General features: G+C 48.4%; 3 protein-coding genes across 4 annotated transcripts; 2 read left to right on the forward strand and 1 right to left on the reverse strand.

Annotated features, from left to right (window-relative positions):
- The first annotated feature begins 6 nt into the window (after positions 1 to 6).
- LOC119269837 (U-box domain-containing protein 45-like) lies at positions 7 to 4533 on the forward strand. The gene is made up of 6 exons (XM_037551762.1): positions 7 to 146; positions 1038 to 1115; positions 1447 to 1632; positions 1784 to 1891; positions 2052 to 3259; positions 3373 to 4533. The coding sequence occupies exons 2-6, from the start codon at positions 1065 to 1067 to the stop codon at positions 4214 to 4216; spliced, it is 2397 nt and encodes a 798-aa protein (XP_037407659.1). The 5' UTR covers positions 7 to 146; positions 1038 to 1064; the 3' UTR covers positions 4217 to 4533.
- Positions 4534 to 5091: 558 nt separating this feature from the next.
- On the forward strand, positions 5092 to 7286 carry LOC119269838 (OVARIAN TUMOR DOMAIN-containing deubiquitinating enzyme 4-like). Its single transcript, XM_037551763.1, has 6 exons — positions 5092 to 5419; positions 6046 to 6167; positions 6263 to 6303; positions 6415 to 6513; positions 6603 to 6767; positions 6861 to 7286. The coding sequence occupies exons 1-6, from the start codon at positions 5380 to 5382 to the stop codon at positions 6871 to 6873; spliced, it is 480 nt and encodes a 159-aa protein (XP_037407660.1). The 5' UTR covers positions 5092 to 5379; the 3' UTR covers positions 6874 to 7286.
- Positions 7287 to 9396: 2110 nt separating this feature from the next.
- On the reverse strand, positions 9397 to 13323 carry LOC119269840 (pentatricopeptide repeat-containing protein At2g13420, mitochondrial-like). Of its 2 annotated transcripts, none has more exons than XM_037551765.1 (3): positions 12670 to 13323; positions 9816 to 11077; positions 9397 to 9723 (listed from the first exon to the last, which is right to left on the reverse strand). In XM_037551765.1, exons 1-2 carry the CDS (start codon positions 13270 to 13272, stop codon positions 10112 to 10114), a joined length of 1569 nt encoding a protein of 522 aa, XP_037407662.1. In that variant the 5' UTR covers positions 13273 to 13323; the 3' UTR covers positions 9397 to 9723; positions 9816 to 10111. The 2 variants fall into 2 exon arrangements, with proteins under 2 accessions (XP_037407662.1, XP_037407663.1); XM_037551766.1 differs by lacking the exon at positions 9397 to 9723 and having other exon boundaries at positions 10735 to 10886; positions 10991 to 11077.
- Between the last annotated feature and the right edge of the window lie 3871 nt (positions 13324 to 17194).

Here is a 17194-nt window from a genome sequence, read left to right on the forward strand (position 1 = left end):
CCCCCTCCTCCTCTCGCCTCTCCCCTCACCACGCCGCCCGCCGCCCGCCGCCGCCGGCGACCGACGGAGACACCCGCGGGGAGAGACCCGTCCGCCGCAGCGGCCCTCCCGAGGCATTTCCCGCCTCGCTCTCTTGGCTCGAGACGGTGCGTGTTCTGACTCGTCTCTTGCCGCCATGGATCGTTCCTCGCCTCTCCTTTCCCCGCTGTTCGGTCCGGGAGATTAGGATTCAGAGTAAGCTTTGGTGGGGCGGGATGTGACCTTGGGGGTGCTCTGGGCTGCTTGTGCGTCCTCTCTGCGCGCGCGTGTGCTTCTCTGCTCCTCTTTCTCTGGGCGAGCTCCGCCATTGGGGATCTCCGGGGAGGAAGCCTGCGGTGTTCGTGCGGTTCCACCATGCTAGTTTTACGCGAAGAAAGGCCTCCTCCCGATGGATTTCTGGCATTTTCATCCGAGGAACGAGCCCGAATGGCAGATTTGCGGGGCTGAAAACGATGTTTCAGAGCGCTCCTTATCCTGTGGCCGGCCTTGCCCACTCCGGAGGAAGCTGCTTTAAATCCCACACTACTTGTCAGGCCGAGAGAAGCTCGAGCGAGCTGCCGACCTCATCTTAATTTTCTTTTGAGTTTTTCTTGGGGAGACGCGGTGAGCGAAATGCGCTGCAGCGCTGGCTGGCTGGCTGGCTGGCTGGCTGGCAGCGCCCGCCCGTGGCCCTTGGATTTGCTGGGGAAAGAGGCGAGCTTGGTCAAAATCATGGGCTCCAGGGAGCTCCGCGCGTCTCAAATTTAGCATGGAAAAGGTCGTGCTCGCTTGGTGGTTTTCCGAAAGGTGCCTCCTGGAGAACACTGTGTTGTGGGCTTGCAGCGGGTAGATTTTTTACCATTCCCATCCCCTCTTTTCGTACTGGTTCCGGGAGCGTTGCCTTGTCCTATCCTCCCAAGTCCAGGCCTGTTGTTTTCGCCGGTCTGAAATGCTTGCAACTGAGAGTGATGTGATCTGCCGATCTGACTTTTTTTTCCCTTCTGAATCTTGCAAATTAGATGGTGGAACTGACGAGATAGTCAAGCATGGACGCAATGGAGGTCGAGGAGGGCCCTCTCTTGGCTATTGATGCCAAGGTACCATCTTAACTGTGGTTTTATCTTGATTTTCAGTGATAATATCTGTTGTTCAAGCTAATTGGTCTGCTGATTATTTGCAGTTAAGAGTTTAGAATATACTGTTTTTGTTGATTAATGAGATCTATTTGGATTTGCTTTGTAAACTTACATCTTAGTGACTGTTTTAGCAGCACTCTTAATTCCGTTTTATTTCTACAGGATGGGTATTTAAAGCTTTGTACTGTATAGGAAGCAAAGCATATTAGAAATAACTGGAACCTTGTATCTTCTCTTTTTTGGGTGGATTTGTGTATGGCTGCCTAATCTGAAGAAATTGTGTTTTCTGCAGTTACATGCTGGAATGTGCAGAGCATTTCATCCTGCGGTTTCTAAACTTTTAGCGATTTTCCCGTTCATCGAAGCATCAAGGCCCAGAAGCAAGTCTGGCATACAGGCACTGTGTTCGCTGCATGTTGCTCTGGATAAATCCAAAGGTCTTCTTCAACATTGCGCAGATTGCAGCAGGCTCTACTTGGTAAGATGTTGTACCCCTCCCTGCCGAGCACTCTGGATATTATAATTAGTTGCAAACTTGCCATGGGGCATTTGCAGCATTGCTTTTCAATATTTGTGTCTTTAGAATAATTAAACTGCGAAACTCTTACACTGATAATATCCACTTTCAGGCCATCACCGCAGAAACTGTGCATTTGAAGTTTGAGAAATCAAGAAGCCAACTTCAGGAAAGTCTTCGGCGTGTCGAAAGCATAGTAACCGAAGATATTGGCCATAAGGTATGTTGTGTAAAATCCTAATTAGCACAACTAAATTGTGCTTCTGTTTGGTTTCCTTGGACTACAAATCCCACATTATGCACCAGTTGTTTTATGGTTAAACCATTTAGTAAATTTGCGTGCTATGTCCTGACATCCTGATCCTGTCTGTGCGCAACAGATTGTAGAGATCATTGGTGAGTTGGAGGAGGTTGTATTTACATTGGATCAATCAGAGAAGGAAGCTGGTGATGAGGTGATCAATTTGCTCCAGAGAAACAGTAAAATGAACAGTTCCAGCGATAGTGGGGAGCTTGAGGTCTTTCATATGGCTGCTCTGAAGCTGGGAATTACTTCTTCCAGGGCAGCATTGACTGAGAGAAGAGCCCTCAAGAAGCTAATTGAAAAGGCTCGTTCTGGAGATGATAAGCGGAAGGAGTTTGTTGTGTCCTACCTATACAATCTCATGAGGAAATACTCGAAATTTTTCAGAAGTGAAGCAGGCGATGATACCGATTCTCAAGGATCAGCCCCATGTTCACCTACAGTATTAGGCATGGATGACATGTATGGCCCCTGCGGAAACAGCCGAGCATTCAGTAGACAGCTTTCGAGCATTCAATCATTTAATTCGAGGTTTGGGTCTTTCAATTCGAGGCTTGGATCATTCAATTGTAGGCCTAGTGGTCCAAGGTCCGAAAACATGTCGATCCCTCCCGAGGAACTCAGATGTCCCATTTCCTTGCAGCTGATGTATGACCCGGTTATTGTTTCGTCTGGTCAGACTTATGAGCGTGTTTGCATTGAAAAATGGTTTAATGATGGTCACAGCACATGTCCCAAGACTCAGCAACAACTAGCCCACTTGTCTTTGACTCCAAACTACTGTGTTAAGGCCATGATTTCCAGCTGGTGCGAGCAGAATGATTTTCCAGTTCCAGATGGTCCACCGGGATCCTTTGATGTAAATTGGAGGCTTGCTTTATCTGACTCCCAGGCGACGGGCTGTGTGTCTGTCGATAGTTTTGACACTAGCAACATCAAGGGTGTCAAGGTGGTTCCCCTGGAGAACGAGAGAAAGGAAGAACCGATGAACAGCGAATCAGGCACATTGGATGATAGCTCTTGTTTTGAGTTTGATATGAATGAGGGGTATCGGAACTTGCTGCTGGTGCTTAATGAAAGAAACAACATACTGAGCCAGTGCAGATTGGTTGAGCAGATAAGATATCTGCTGAAAGATGATGAGGAAGCAAGGATCCAGATGGGCTCAAATGGGTTCGCTGAGGCCCTAGTTCAGTTCTTAAGGTATTCTGTGGAAGAAGGAAATGAGAAGGCACAAGAAGTTGGTGCCATGGCTCTTTTTAACCTTGCAGTCAATAATAATAGGTATGCCATGTATTTTTCAGTTAAATGGTGCTTGTCATTTGCAGCTAGTTAGTTGACCTTGAACTTCTGAATTTCCAGTTTTTGCTTACAAACCCTATGCTTGTTTATTTCAGAAACAAGGGACTTCTGTTGTCTGCTGGGATAGTCGAACTACTTGAGCAGATGACATCGAATCCACGCCTAGCTGCTGCAGCCACGGCGCTCTACCTTAACCTTTCCTGCCTCACTGACGCGAAGAGCGTCATCGCTTCCACCCAGGCTGTGCCATTCCTAGTGGACCGTCTGTACAACCACGACGCCTGCGACCCGAAAGCCAGCTCCTGCAAGCATGATGCTCTCTACACGCTGTACAACCTCTCCACCCACCAGGCCAGCATCCCGTCGCTCCTGTCGGCCGGCATCGTGGACGCGCTCCACACGCTCCTGACGGACTCTTCGGTGTCCGAGGGCATCGGGTGGACGGAGAAGGCCCTGGCGGTGGCCATCAGCCTGGCGGCGACCCAGGCCGGCAGGAAGGAGATCATGTCCACCCCGGGGCTGGTGAGCACGCTGGCGATGCTGCTGGACACGGGGGAGCCGACGGAGCAGGAGCAGGCGGTGTCGTGCCTCCTGGCGATGTGCGCGGCGGACGACAAGTGCATCGCGCCGGTGCTGCAGGAGGGCGTGGTGCCGTCGCTGGTCTCCATCTCGGCGACCGGCACGGGGCGGGGCCGGGAGAAGGCCCAGAAGCTGCTGAAGCTGTTCCGGGAGCAGCGGCAACGGGACGGCGGGGGGCAGCAAGCCGCGTCGCAGCAGCAGGCACCGCCGCAGCAGGCCGCGCCGGAGGGCGGGAACGGCGGCGGGGTGATGGTGTGCCACCGGGAGTCGAAGCCGCTGTGCAAGTCCAAGTCGAGGAAGCTGGGGCGGACGCTGAGCTCGCTGTGGAAGAACCGGGGCTTCTCCCTCTACCAGTGCTAGCCTCTAGCAGGCAGGGTTTTGGGGCCTGGTTCATCATCATCAGTAGGATCTGTACATCTCCTCTTTCTTGTTCCTTTTTTCCTTGGGTCGTCTTCCGCTTTGGCGCCGTGGCTGCTTCTTCCTTCCTTTGGGTTTGGGTTAAGTAAGTTGAAAGAGACTACTGCTTCTTCCCCCCCTGCTCGGTGGGGTGATGTAGGGCATTTTCCCCCTCTTTGCCGCCTTCTCATGACACTGTACAATGTATATATAGCCTGCCTTGTTAAGAGATGATGCCTCTCTTCCCTTCCTTTTCAGTCAAGCAACCGTTTGTTCTCTTTTGTCAACACGACGGTCCTCTGCTCACTGACATGTGGGCTCCATGGTCCTGTGAAGCTAATTTCGTTCTTCAGGGAGGCTCGACTCCTCATCAAGGAGATTTATTTACTTGCTCACGGTAATCCCGCTGCTTGCTCATCCAGGTGGGGTGGGTTCCTTTTTGTCCTGTCACTGATTATCATCGGCTGCTGCCTCTGCGTGGAAGGACGCAGAGGCCTCGCCAAGATAACGACACTGACATGGCAAGGGCCAACATGAATGGATGCATGAGACTGTGAGAGGGAAAAAGGACCGGCCACCACGGCTTGCGTCCGACAGCACGGAGGAAGGGCGAGGTTCATTTTCACTCACGTGCTGTCCCGTTCTCCGCACGGGATGATTGCGCGGCAGGCGCGCGAATTTTGGCATCATCCGTCGGGTTTCACCTCACCTGGTCGAGCGGCTCTCGAGGAGCGGAGCGGAGCACCGAAAGGCGCCGCTGGCTCCGGAGGGGATCTGATTTAATTAGGAGCCCCCGGTTATTTGTGGCGGGAAGCCAAGCCAGCCGCGGAGGGAGGGAGGGAGGGAGGGGGGCGTCGGCCGTCGGTCGGTTCGATGGGACGCGGCGGCGGCGAGGGCCTCCACCCGGCCAGCCCCGGCGGCCTGAAAAGCGAATCCGATTCCACGCCCGTCCCCCCCTCAACCCGCCACTTTCTGTAGCAACATTCCTGCCTCCGTCTCGCTCTCCCTTCCTGCTTTGCTTGTTATTCCTTCCGCCCGCTTGCTTCCCCTCCCTGCCGTGGAAGAGGAGCAAGGGGAGGAAGAGGGCCGGCCCATCGCCGCCGCCGTCGCCGCCGCCGGCAGGGCGGATGTCGGACCGGGAGCTCCCGCCGCCGCTGCGATCCATCCGTACGTCCTCTGCTTCTCTGCTTCTCTGTCTTGCTTGCTGCGTCTTCCTCGTCTTGGTGCATGAAAAGGGGGATTGTTTTGATGATGATCATGACAGAAACAGAGTTTTTTCTTTTGCTTCTTGTTGCCATGATTTATCTGTGATCAGTACGATCTTGAGCCTGGTCTAAAGGGGAGGAAAGAGCGGGAGAAAACAGATTTAGGCGTTGATTTGAATCGCTATTAAACTAATCGACTAGTTAAGATGCCTCCCTGGTCTTGTTCGCCTTCCATATTTTGCCGTCTCCATGCACTGTATGACTAGTTTAAACTTTAAAGCAGCAGCCTTTGCATAACTGGGTATCTATCTATCTATCTATCTATCTATCTATCTATCTATCTATCTATCTATCTATATATCTATGCATCTCCTTTGACATAAATTCAACAAGGAAGATAAATATATAACTGTACTTTATGAAGAAAAAAGTGATCCCACCTGGGATGTGTGCTTTGTACAGCGCATCACGCTTACAGGGCTGTTTGTTCCTGTGAAACTCTCCAAGCGGTTGATTCTGATGTGATTTTCAGACTGATCGAGTCGGCCATCCGCATTTCTGAACATTGGAAACTCGACTATTTTTCAGGAATTACAGGGGACGGGAGGTGCCTGTTCCGGTCCGTCGCCTATGGCGCCTGCATAAGGAGAGGCAAGCAGTCGCCGAGCGACAGCGCCCAGAAGGAACTCGCCGACGAGCTTCGAGCAAAGGTAACCACTCAACCGGTTCAGCACTTGATGATTCCGTTCCGTTCCTTGCAATTTTAGCAAAAGAGATTGCTGATCCACCTGTCGGCCTGTTTCAGGTTGCAGATGAGTTCATCAAGCGACGAGGAGATACCGAATGGTGAAGTCTTCTTTCCTGCAAAAAAATTTAAAACAGTGAATTAAACATGATCTTTTCTTTCCTGCAAAATCAAAAGTAACATGATCATTTTCGATGTGAATCTTTGGATAGGTTCCTCGAAGGCAATTTCGAGAGCTATGTGCGGAAGATGAGGAAGCCTCACGCCTGGGGAGGAGAACCTGAGCTGCTCATGTGCTCACATGTTCTTGGGTAGGCACCTTTCTTTACATGTGCAATCAATTTGTAGGTTTATATTCTGAAATGTAATTGCTTACGAGGAATGTCAACACTGCTTGCAGGATGCCCATCACCGTCCACATGTACACCAAGGGCACCGATAACCCCAGGATCATAGCAGAGTATGGCCAGGAGTACGCCAAGGACAACCCGGTCCGTGTTCTATACGACGGTTATGGGCACTACGACGCGCTGCAGCCATCTCTTGTAAGAACACAACCAAGACTGTAAGTTACTAGTACAACACTGTGCAAAATCCGACAACATTTGGCCTACTCTTTTGAGTTGAGGAACCAATGTTCCCTCCTGTCAATTTGCAGGAGAGGAGCGTAGCTAACCGGAGAATGGCGCGCTATGTAAGCTTCTTCTACTACTTCTCTAGGGCAGCCGCATAAATTCCGACATCTGCTGCAACTTGGTTTCGTTCGAGTTGGCAGATCACGGTATAGCACATATGGAGGTTCAGCCCGGGTTCGCTGCTCTATCGTTCGATCTTCTTCGAGGCTGATGTATAAATAATAAGCTTCGCGTGTGTAACTCCTGATCCAGTCAGGGAATTTAACTGCATAAACTTACACTGCGTCCAGCTTAAAATGGAGTGTTTTGTGTAAATTCTGGAATATTTTACTCTGAAAGCTTTGCTGATGGACATATGGTTCGCCGACAATTGCTTCGAAGCAACTGAATTCTCACGGCGAATGTGAATACAATCTTTCTCAGAGTATGAATACAATCTTATTTTGTTATGTTGGTCACTGATTTTCCTCTAGGATTGCTACATAGAAAATAAAATGTGTGCATAATCATCATTTGAGGGCTCTCCTTAGACTGATATTTGCCCAATTGACACATGCCTATCGAGTATTACTCCCTCTGTAAACAAATATAAGAACGTTTAGATCAATACTTTAGTGATCTAAATGCTCTTATATTTCTTTACGGAGGGGGTACTAACCAATACAGTGATGATTAGTAAAAGACTAGCCCGGAACCAGCAGAGGAAAAAAACCCAGAACTATGGGGCACGTTCAAAGGAGGCTCTTTTCTACGAAGATAGAAGATGCTTGGAAATACCTGGATTAGAAGATTGGAGATACCAAACAGAAAGGTGGCTCTTTTCTATGAAGATAGAAGATGCTTGGAAGTACCGGGGTCGGCAGAGTTGTTCTCAAAGAGAAACGGTGCAGAAAAGGCTAGATCCCAGCTCGGAGGTTCCGAATGGATTTGCTCGGGAGTACTGGACCTATAATGGGACTCAAAGGGCCGAAGCAAATTGAGAAGGGCTCGAAAGTGCCGGGAAAAAGTCATGCTCGGATGTACCAGAGCTAACAGAGTTGATCTCAAAGGAAACATAGCTCGGTGGTACTGGAGAAATTTCTTGGCAGTTCTGACTCGGGGAAAATAGGGTTCACTCGACAGAGCACACACCCTCAATAGTACTGGGTAGAATTACTCGAAGGTACCAAGGCTAGGAAAAACGAAGGATTGAGTGGCAGGAGTAAAATTCTGAGGGACTTTGGTTGAGGATTTTATCTTGGAGTTCAACCATTGTTCTTTTATTTGTGCCCTTCTGATAGTATAATTGTACTAACATTGATGTGAACTTTGGATTCACCAAAGACCTATAAATTACATCCTGGGAGTTTGAAGCAAGTAACCACCTGAAGATGTAAAAGTAGGAGTCACACTCACATATGGGGACTAATTTACTGAAATAAATTTGATGAACTCTTAGTCATATCAATTGTCTTGCCATTCATCACGAAAGCCCGATAAGATGCACTTTCAATTGGCCATATAGATCCAAGATGTTTAATGAAAGGATAAGGATGAAACAATGTGCCATTTCGCCCAATCTTTGTGAGTCACACTCACATAAGGATGTAAAAGTAGGAGTCACACTCACATATGGGGACTAATTTACTGAAATAAATTTGATGAACTCTTAGTCATATCAATTGTCTTGCCATTCATCACGAAAGCCCGATAAGATGCACTTTCAATTGGCCATATAGATCCAAGATGTTTAATGAAAGGATAAGGATGAAACAATGTGCCATTTCGCCCAATCTTTGTACTAGAGGTCACTGCCTGTAAAATGGGTGTCTCGCCATTTTTTCATGAATTTTGGGAGGTAGAACTATGTTGGAGAATTTATTGGCTAATGGGAATTGAAACGGATTTTTTTTTAAGATGCAAATATTGGACTTGACATGATTATGTTTTTGCTGTTTTTTTTGTGTGTGGGATTTATCACAAGTATTGTGGTGTCCTCTTTGGAAAGGCAACATTAGGGTTTAAGATTTCCAAAGGATTACACTTACAATTTGAGGAAAAGCTCAAGGAGATGGGACCCTTGGGTACCAATAATTGGTGGGAGATATTTCTTGTCTTGGATGAAAAGAATCATTGTGATCAAAGACCACCACAAGATCCTAAATCCAGTTAAAGAAGAAGAAAAAAACATATCTAGCTTGTTCTCATGCACGCAATGACATCTCTTTCTGCAACCTTCCTTTCCTCATACAAAAGACCAACTTTTATGAAAACATTATTACCAAACATAATCATCATAATATATGCAGCCCAAAGCCTGGGAAGAAAGTACACGGTGGCAAAGATGACAAAATGCTGGTCCTGTTAGGACAGGCTTTTGACCAACAATTACTTTATGAGTTTATGTGACACCAAACTGATGTCTTAGATTCATATTCCATGTACTTCATGTGACAGAAAATCCATGTCATTAGACTCGTATTCCAAAGTACTTTATGTGACATAAAATCCATGTCATTAGACTCATATTCCAAAGTACTTTATGAATATGACAAAATTTATATATTAATAGTGTAATTGTTGGTCAAAGGTACCATTTGAAAAGAGGGAGTATAAGACTATAAGTACAACATTAGAAAAAATAAGGGAGGGCTACAATTTTCACAGGTGAATAACTTCTTGCTATATCAGATACCCACAGCATACTAGTACATGATTGTTGACTAAAACGAAAACAACTCTATGGATAAAGGCTAACCACAACCTACAAAAAATTTGGGACATCTGCATGTCCTGAAAGTTTGCATTGAAGCCAGCACCATCAAACAGCTGCCTTCGTCGCAAGAAATTTGGCAGTAGAATTTTCCCACTCCGCCAATAATCTGATGTCTCTGAAGGAACACCTTTCTGCAGTACATGAACAGGTGAAATGGTTCAGTTAGATGTAGCTCACATGAAATTAAAGATGAAGATCTGAAATCAGTAATACAGTACTTCACCTTCAACTTCACCCAATCACACCAAAGAATCATTATACCAGATTACTATATAGACAGCAGATGCATGAGTAACTGCAATTTCAGTCCGATGAAATCAGTGTACCAATGGCACATGTCTGCTCGCCCTTCCTTTTTTCCGCCTGAAGTGCTCCTTAGCTTATGTTTGTCATAAAGATCACCTCGGAATGATAGTGCCATGATACATCTAACAACTGTGCCCCGATCAAGCTGGTATACAACAGCAGGATTGCAAGAAATTAAAAGAATATACAGATCATCTTTTCGATGGCAACATATCACCTCTTGTAAGGCTTGATGTGATATGATTTGTATTCATCGCCAAATTTTGCTGATTCTTCATCAACCCTTTTTTTCAGCCTTCTCCAGGTCCTTAACATGTCCGCTTGTATAAGACCGCGATACAGTGTTTCAAAGGTGATCTTCTGGGGAAGAAAACCTTTCTCTATCATTTCCATGAAGAACTGGCATGCCTCCTTCCATTTTTCCTTGACACAAAAACCATGAATCAGCAAGGTGTATGAATCAAGATCAGGACCCACGGTGCTCTCACACATATCATTCCAAAGTTCCATAACAGTTTCATGTCGGTCCAACTTGATGAACATTCCAAGCAATATATTGTAGCTATGAATATCTGGTGCAGTTGGTGAACAAGGAGCCTTCATCTTGTTGTACAATTCAAGGGCGCCACTAACATCTTTTCTCCCTCGGTACTCTTTGAAGAAGCAATTATAGGTCGCTGGGGAGGGACACACCCCCTCACTAACCATCTCACCGAGCAACTTCTCAGCATCTTCCAGTCTCCCACACGAAGCAAGGCACTTGATCACAGAAGTGTAGGTTGCCACTGTGGGGCAAATGCCTCTATCCTTCATCGAGCGGAACATACACAAACATAGTTCAGCCTTATGTGCACGACTGTAAACATGCAGGATGATTGAGTAGCTCGTTACATCTGGTTCAATTCCCCTGTCACTCATCTCCTTCAAGAGATTCTCAGCTGCGTTAACTGTTCTATCAAACCGGTTATCAGGGTGCAAACTTGCATGCCTACAGATACCATTTAAGAGAATGTTGTATGTAACTATGTTCGGCTCTATCCCATGATCAATCATATCTTTTAGGAATTTCTGGGACATGTCACTTCGGTTTACCTTGCACCAGCCATAAATTAAGATAGTGTACATCTTTTCATTTGGTTCATATTTGTATTTTCTTTTATTGAATATCTCCACAGCAACCTGCAATGGTGATAAAAATGCCAGTGGGCACATTAGAGAATTATTACCAGACCCTCCAAACAATGTACATAAAGTAGACTACAACTGTGTGACAGCTGATTAATGTAATTCAAACACTTGTTAGGCAAATAGTATATCTATTTTAGATGAAATAGAGATACTTTTAAGTCAACTGTTTCTATTTCGTCTAAAAATATCTCTACAACTTTCTACACATACCTTATTTGACTATCAAACTGAAGTAAAAACTTCCAGCCAAACCATACGCATTAGGATGCAGGCACTTAGTAAAGTTGATCTATTTTGGCATCACATAAGTTACATGTCCAAGAAATCCAAAATGCTTCTCTACTCGCTACTGAAGCTACAGATACAAAACATTTATGAGGACATGAGGGCAAACCACTCCATTGGCACCATATTCCCAAACAAACAAACAAAAATCAGTTCAACATTCACAGGAAAACATCAAGATGAGACTAAAGCCAAAAAGAACAACTCCATTCATCTAAATCCCAGAATCCAAGCATTAAAAACATATCTAGATGGAAACACCAAAACCATTGGTTAGCATAGTCTTATCTTTGTACACGCGGAAATGCCCAAGATCAAATATCTGGAGTAGAATCTTACTTTGTTAATGCTCATAAAAAAACTAGAAATGCATGATCAACCAAGGAAGCAATTTAAGCACTTAATCCTTTCTGCCATCTTGCAGGCATGATCTAATTGTCATGCCAGGTATTTCATCAACCTGAAATGATAATGCTTCTGCTGAGATCCTGATCAACAAGCTTGCCTCTATATACTAATTTCTTTGAATTAGTAACTTTGCCATTATTTTTTCCATTCCAGAAAATGAACTGTGATATTGTGGTTTCTCTTTGAAGGATTGTCCACAGGGATACTAAAATTCAGGTTTCATTTTCTTGTAGATCTTTATCATCACGGTTAATTTGACTCGCAAGAAGCCGAACAAACTGGACAGAATCATTATTGTGGATGCCGTCTAGTACTTACAAACTGAACAAGCTGAACAAACTTGTAGATGTCATCTAGTGCTTACAAATTGCACACCACAAACTGCACAGAATAAGAAGCAAATCCATGACCGACCAATTTCATACACAATATCAGAACAAAAAAAAAGAGGAAAATTTGCAGATTGAATCAGCCTAATTGCAACTGCACCAATTCATTACTATGAAACGTCTCATCAAACTACAGGCAATGTTCACTCTGAACCTACCAAACTGCAGACCACAAAAAGCAAATCACAATGAGAGGCCAAGAGTTTCATGGTGCACTACAAAAAGCTTAAGGGGCAGCACATTCATATATTTATAGACATAGAAAGCCAACACAATCTTCACTTGAATGCATTCATATTCTCATCGTAAGCTCACAATTGTAACTTGCAACAAAACAATGAAAATCGCCACTCGCCATAACAGACATTTAAATATAGAGCAGGAGGCTACAAACTACAACAGGCATAGTACAGAAATCAGAAATGCAGTGTTAAGAGACCTTACACTATCTGCAATCAATCAAACTAAGAGGATTACCACCTAGGCATCCAGATCACGAACCTTGGGGTACTTGTACTTGCAGAGCGTGTCGAGAAGAGTGGTGAACTCCTGGGCATCGGGTTCTCTCCCTAGGAAAGCCTCCATGTCGTCGAACGCGCGCACCGCCTGCCTGGTCAATCCCGCGGCGACGTACCTCCTGGCGAGCACCGCGAACGTGCGGGGCGTGGCGGCGCCGTCCGCCGCGGCCTCGACAACGAGCCGCCACGCGGCGTCGAACTGGTGCGCCCGGCCGAGGGCGTCGACGACGGCGTCGTAGGCGTCGGCGTTGGGCGGGGAGGAGACGGACGGGTGGAGGCGGACGGCGTTGAGGAGTGAGAGCGCGAGCTTGGACGCGCCGCGGAGGCGGAGGAGGATCTGCACGAGGAGATCCTGGGAGAGGGAGACGCCCCCGCCGGAGAGGAGCTGGAGCGGCGACTCGGACGGGTGGAAGGGGTTGTGGTGCGCGAGGAGCAGGCGCGCGAGCTCGTCGGCGGTGGGCGACGGAGTGACGGGAGGCAGAGCGAGGAGGTGGGCTGGGGAGGGGAACGCATCGGCGATTGCCGTGCATAGGAGGCGGCGGGTTGCAGCCATGGCGTTGGCGGCGGCCGTGGGCGAGCGCAGCATGGTGGGCGGCGGCGGCGGGTACACTGTGGTGTACCAGAGGGGCTAAGCCCAAGCCCAAAAGTCCAAAACGAACCACCGTTTTTTTGGGGGGCAAACTAAGGCAGCATACCTGGCCAAACGGCCCGGCCCGGCCCGGCCCATTGTAATCGTGCCTGGCCCGGCACGGCCCGCCAGGGCACGATTACTATACGGGCCGTGTTGGCCCGCGTGCTGCGCCCTCAGGCCCAGGCACAACCCAATTAGTAAATGGGCTGGCACGTTGGCCCGTTTAGCACGGTGGGCCGCATATTTTCAGTCTATTATTTGACACACTGAGCGTTTTTAGCCTATTTTTATATGTTGGGCCATATATAGATGTATAAAAAAATAAAGAAAACTTAATCGGGCCGTGCCGTGCCGACCCGCGAGCCTAGCCTCCAGGCCCAGGCACGGCCCAGGGCGTGCCGTGTGCCGGGCTCGACCCGTTTAGCCCGTGTCGTGCCTGGCCCAAGTCGGGCCGTGCCCATTTGGCCAGCTATATAAGGCAGGTCTAACCAACCCACAAATTTTCTCCCGCCTCCGTCCACGGACACGGGGATCAGTCCGCGGACACGCCATCCAACCATGACTGCATACATTTCAAACTCTTTTTCAACAAAGGAATGGAATTCATGCAAACAAGGTTAGATTTCATATAAACATGACGGATTTCATATAAAGCGGACGAAAACAGTTACATTTTGAACATATTTTCAACTAATAAAAAACTAAAACTATGTGCACGTACGGTCATGTGGAGCTTCATTCCCGCGACATAAATACACTGCACTAGTTTACGGTCGCCCGCAGCTTGTCTTCCCCATGTTTGACAGCCCGCTAACCGGACTGCCGGGAGCCCTGGAGGCATATTCTTCCCCCATATCTTCCCTATGTCCAACTGCGCTGCTCATTGGAGCAGCAAAGAGGGTGCTTCTGTGGATCTCAGGCGGGTGCCTAGGATGGTCTGAGATAACGAACAACCGGCCAAGTCACCGGCGACGGCCTTCCTGGGACCCAAGAAGCGACGGCCTCCTGTGTTCTACTTCTCCTCGATGACGGCGGTGGGCACGGACGTGCTGCCGCCACCTTGTCGACATCCGTGTAGCCGGCTTCTTTCTCTGCCTACACGGCACGGCTACGCGTGCATTGACGACAGATGGCGCGGTCGCATGCACTGGAGGCGGTGATGCATGTGCCAGCCTGGAGCAACTCACCACTCCTCCGCGAGCTGGCTTGGAGCAGCGAGTTGCTGAATCGCTCATCGGCTTGGGGCGACAACTTGCTCAAACGGGCTAGACGAGCGGGATGGAGCAACGAGGTGCCTCACTCATACCCGCCGAGCTCGGCGGGTCACTCGGTAGACTTTTATGTCGGAGAACTGCTCTTCTGGCTCGTTGGATGCCATTGAAAGATTGGAGAAAATGGTGGAAGGAGGAGATGGGGAGTGGTGGAGTGGCGTGATTCAGAGTCTGGCCTGGTTTATATAGAGGGCGGACGGGAGGAGCATGCCCTGCGTTGTGTTTAATATAGGCCCGCTCGTGAACGGACGTGTGGCTAGAGTAGGTTTCTCGACTTCCACGCGGGTTTAATGGATGTGTTTGAATGCGGTAAGGAGGCGTGTTCAGCCGGGTGTGCAGCGGGCGGCACCCTCGGCCGGCGCGCTGCTTCAATGGCGGAGGCAGTGAGAGGCCGCGTCCGCCTTGAGCCGCCTTCAATGTGGAGCAGCGCGCTCTACAGCGACATGAATGTGGGCAATTGGCACCGAAAGGGAAGCGCGCGTGGGAGGGGGAGGAGTTTTTGACAGGCCAGGACTGTCAGAAACAGGTTTGGGAGCGGTCCAGACTCCCACAAATCGCTCCCACGTTTGTCTCAAGTTTGCGGGAGAAAAACGCGTTCGTACCACACTGCAGACCGATACAAGCCCGCGTTGGATGGTTTTCGCGGTCCGAACGGTTGCGGGAGATTTGACGATCGGCGTTGGAGATACCCTAACACCATGTTTCGTTCCTTTATCCAGCAAAGTAGAGTAGAGTGATAGGTTAAAAAAGCAAAGTAGAGTGAAATGCCCTAATTTCTTTACCCTAAAAAAGTACAGTGAATTCCCCTCTCACTTCTCCCTTCCAACACTTTCCAACTAGTCTCTTCCCGTCCTCTCTCGAAACTGCCTACAAAAGAGGGCAGGGTAAGACCGGTGGTCTCCTTCACCTCAGGTGGCCATTATGGCTACTGGAGGGGTGGGAGATCTCGGATCTGATGCCTGACGGTGTATATAGTCCTAGATTTTCTAGGTTTGGTGTCCTTTGCACCGGCGTCATGGCAGAGGGGAAGTCGGTGTGTGGAATAAAGTGGCTCGGTCACCTTCTTCGCTCGCCCGTCGTCGCTCTTGGCACTAGCGAGGAGCTGGGGTCCTTTTGGTCTCGTGGATCTGAGTGTTTACGATCCTGCGAGTTGGTCGTCACCGTCGTCGGTCACTGCGAGGCTCCTTGCTGCGGCGAGAAGGCGAGCAGGGTCGAGGATTCTAACCCATGGCGTTCGCGGCTTTGGCCATGTGGAGCGGTGGTTGGGGCTTGTCCGTTTCTTCGGCTCCATGGGAAGATGCTTCTGGCGCTTCTTTGGCTGTGGACACGGGAGGTGGCTACGACAGGGATGGAGGATTGGAGGTTGTTCATCGGCGATTGGTCTTTGAACCTGCTTCAGCAAAGCTGGCCGATGCGGATCCGGCGTGGCATGGGGCGTCGCTTCGGCAGCCTGGACATTTCAGCTCTGCTCAAGATCTCGCCTCTCTCGGCGGGCTACGATTGTGTGGCTCACAAAGCTTACAAGGATGGTGCTTCTCCGGATCTAAAGGGGTTGGTCGCTTTTCTTCTCTGTCCGGCGGCGACGACGGCGAGATGTGGGTAGCGGCAGTTGTGTGGTCGAGTTGGATTTGGTGTTCTTCCGTAACCTACGTGGATGTACTCGTATCTACTGTATGTCTCCTTGTAATGTTTTCCTTAACATAATATAATCTCAAGTATTTTCCTCAAAAAAAGTATAGTGAATTCATCTATGATCCAAAAGCGATCTACCCTATAAAATGTCTTTACTGTAAAAATGTAGAGTGAATTAATCTATGATCCAAAAGCGATTCAAAAACGATCCATGTAACTCAAAACTCACGCAATTTACCCTATACACTGGTTTAAGTTATACACTTTGATCCAAAAGCAATTTTGAAGGGAGAAAACAAGCACCAAAATTTGTAAGGTTTCCTCGTAAAATGTATTTTAGTTAAGGGCCTGTTTTGAACCCCTCCAACTCTCAACTCCACAAACTTCTCGTTTGAAGTTGACTCGACCGCTTTATCTTCTACAAGTTGAATTCCCGAAGCTAAGATGGGCCGGTAGTGCAATTTTGTGAAGCAAAGGGAACACAGCTCCATGTTTTGAAGAATCTGGAGTTCCCCTTATTTACAACCAGATTGCCACTGCTTAGGAAAACAATTCGACAACCCACCTCTTGCTCACTCGAACAGAAACGCACGAACAACTCGGTAATATCTCCCCTCTCCCTCACGTTATCCCTCTGGAAACCCTCAATGCCACCGTCCCACCGCCACGCCCGCCCCCCTCGGTCGCCGCCTAGATTCTCTCCAACGACTCCAGATCTGGCCTTCCCAATGAGTTCCTCGCTGATTCCCGTCCTCACAGCCGCAAGTACCACCGTCAGCGAGGAGCGGCGCCATGGGGGAAGGAGGATCTCATCCAGATGCCATTGACGCCAGCGAGGAGCAGCGCCAGTGGGGGGAGGAGGAGCTCAGCGAGGAGCAGCGCCGATGAGCAAGGAGGAGCATCTCGACTTCATAAACATTCTCTATACACCTCTCTATAGAACCAAAAATCGCAAGGAAGGAGCAGCTCAGTGA

This window comes from Triticum dicoccoides, chromosome 3A, assembly GCF_002162155.2.
Source record: "Triticum dicoccoides isolate Atlit2015 ecotype Zavitan chromosome 3A, WEW_v2.0, whole genome shotgun sequence".
In the NCBI taxonomy this organism is placed as follows: Eukaryota; Viridiplantae; Streptophyta; class Magnoliopsida; order Poales; family Poaceae; genus Triticum; species Triticum dicoccoides.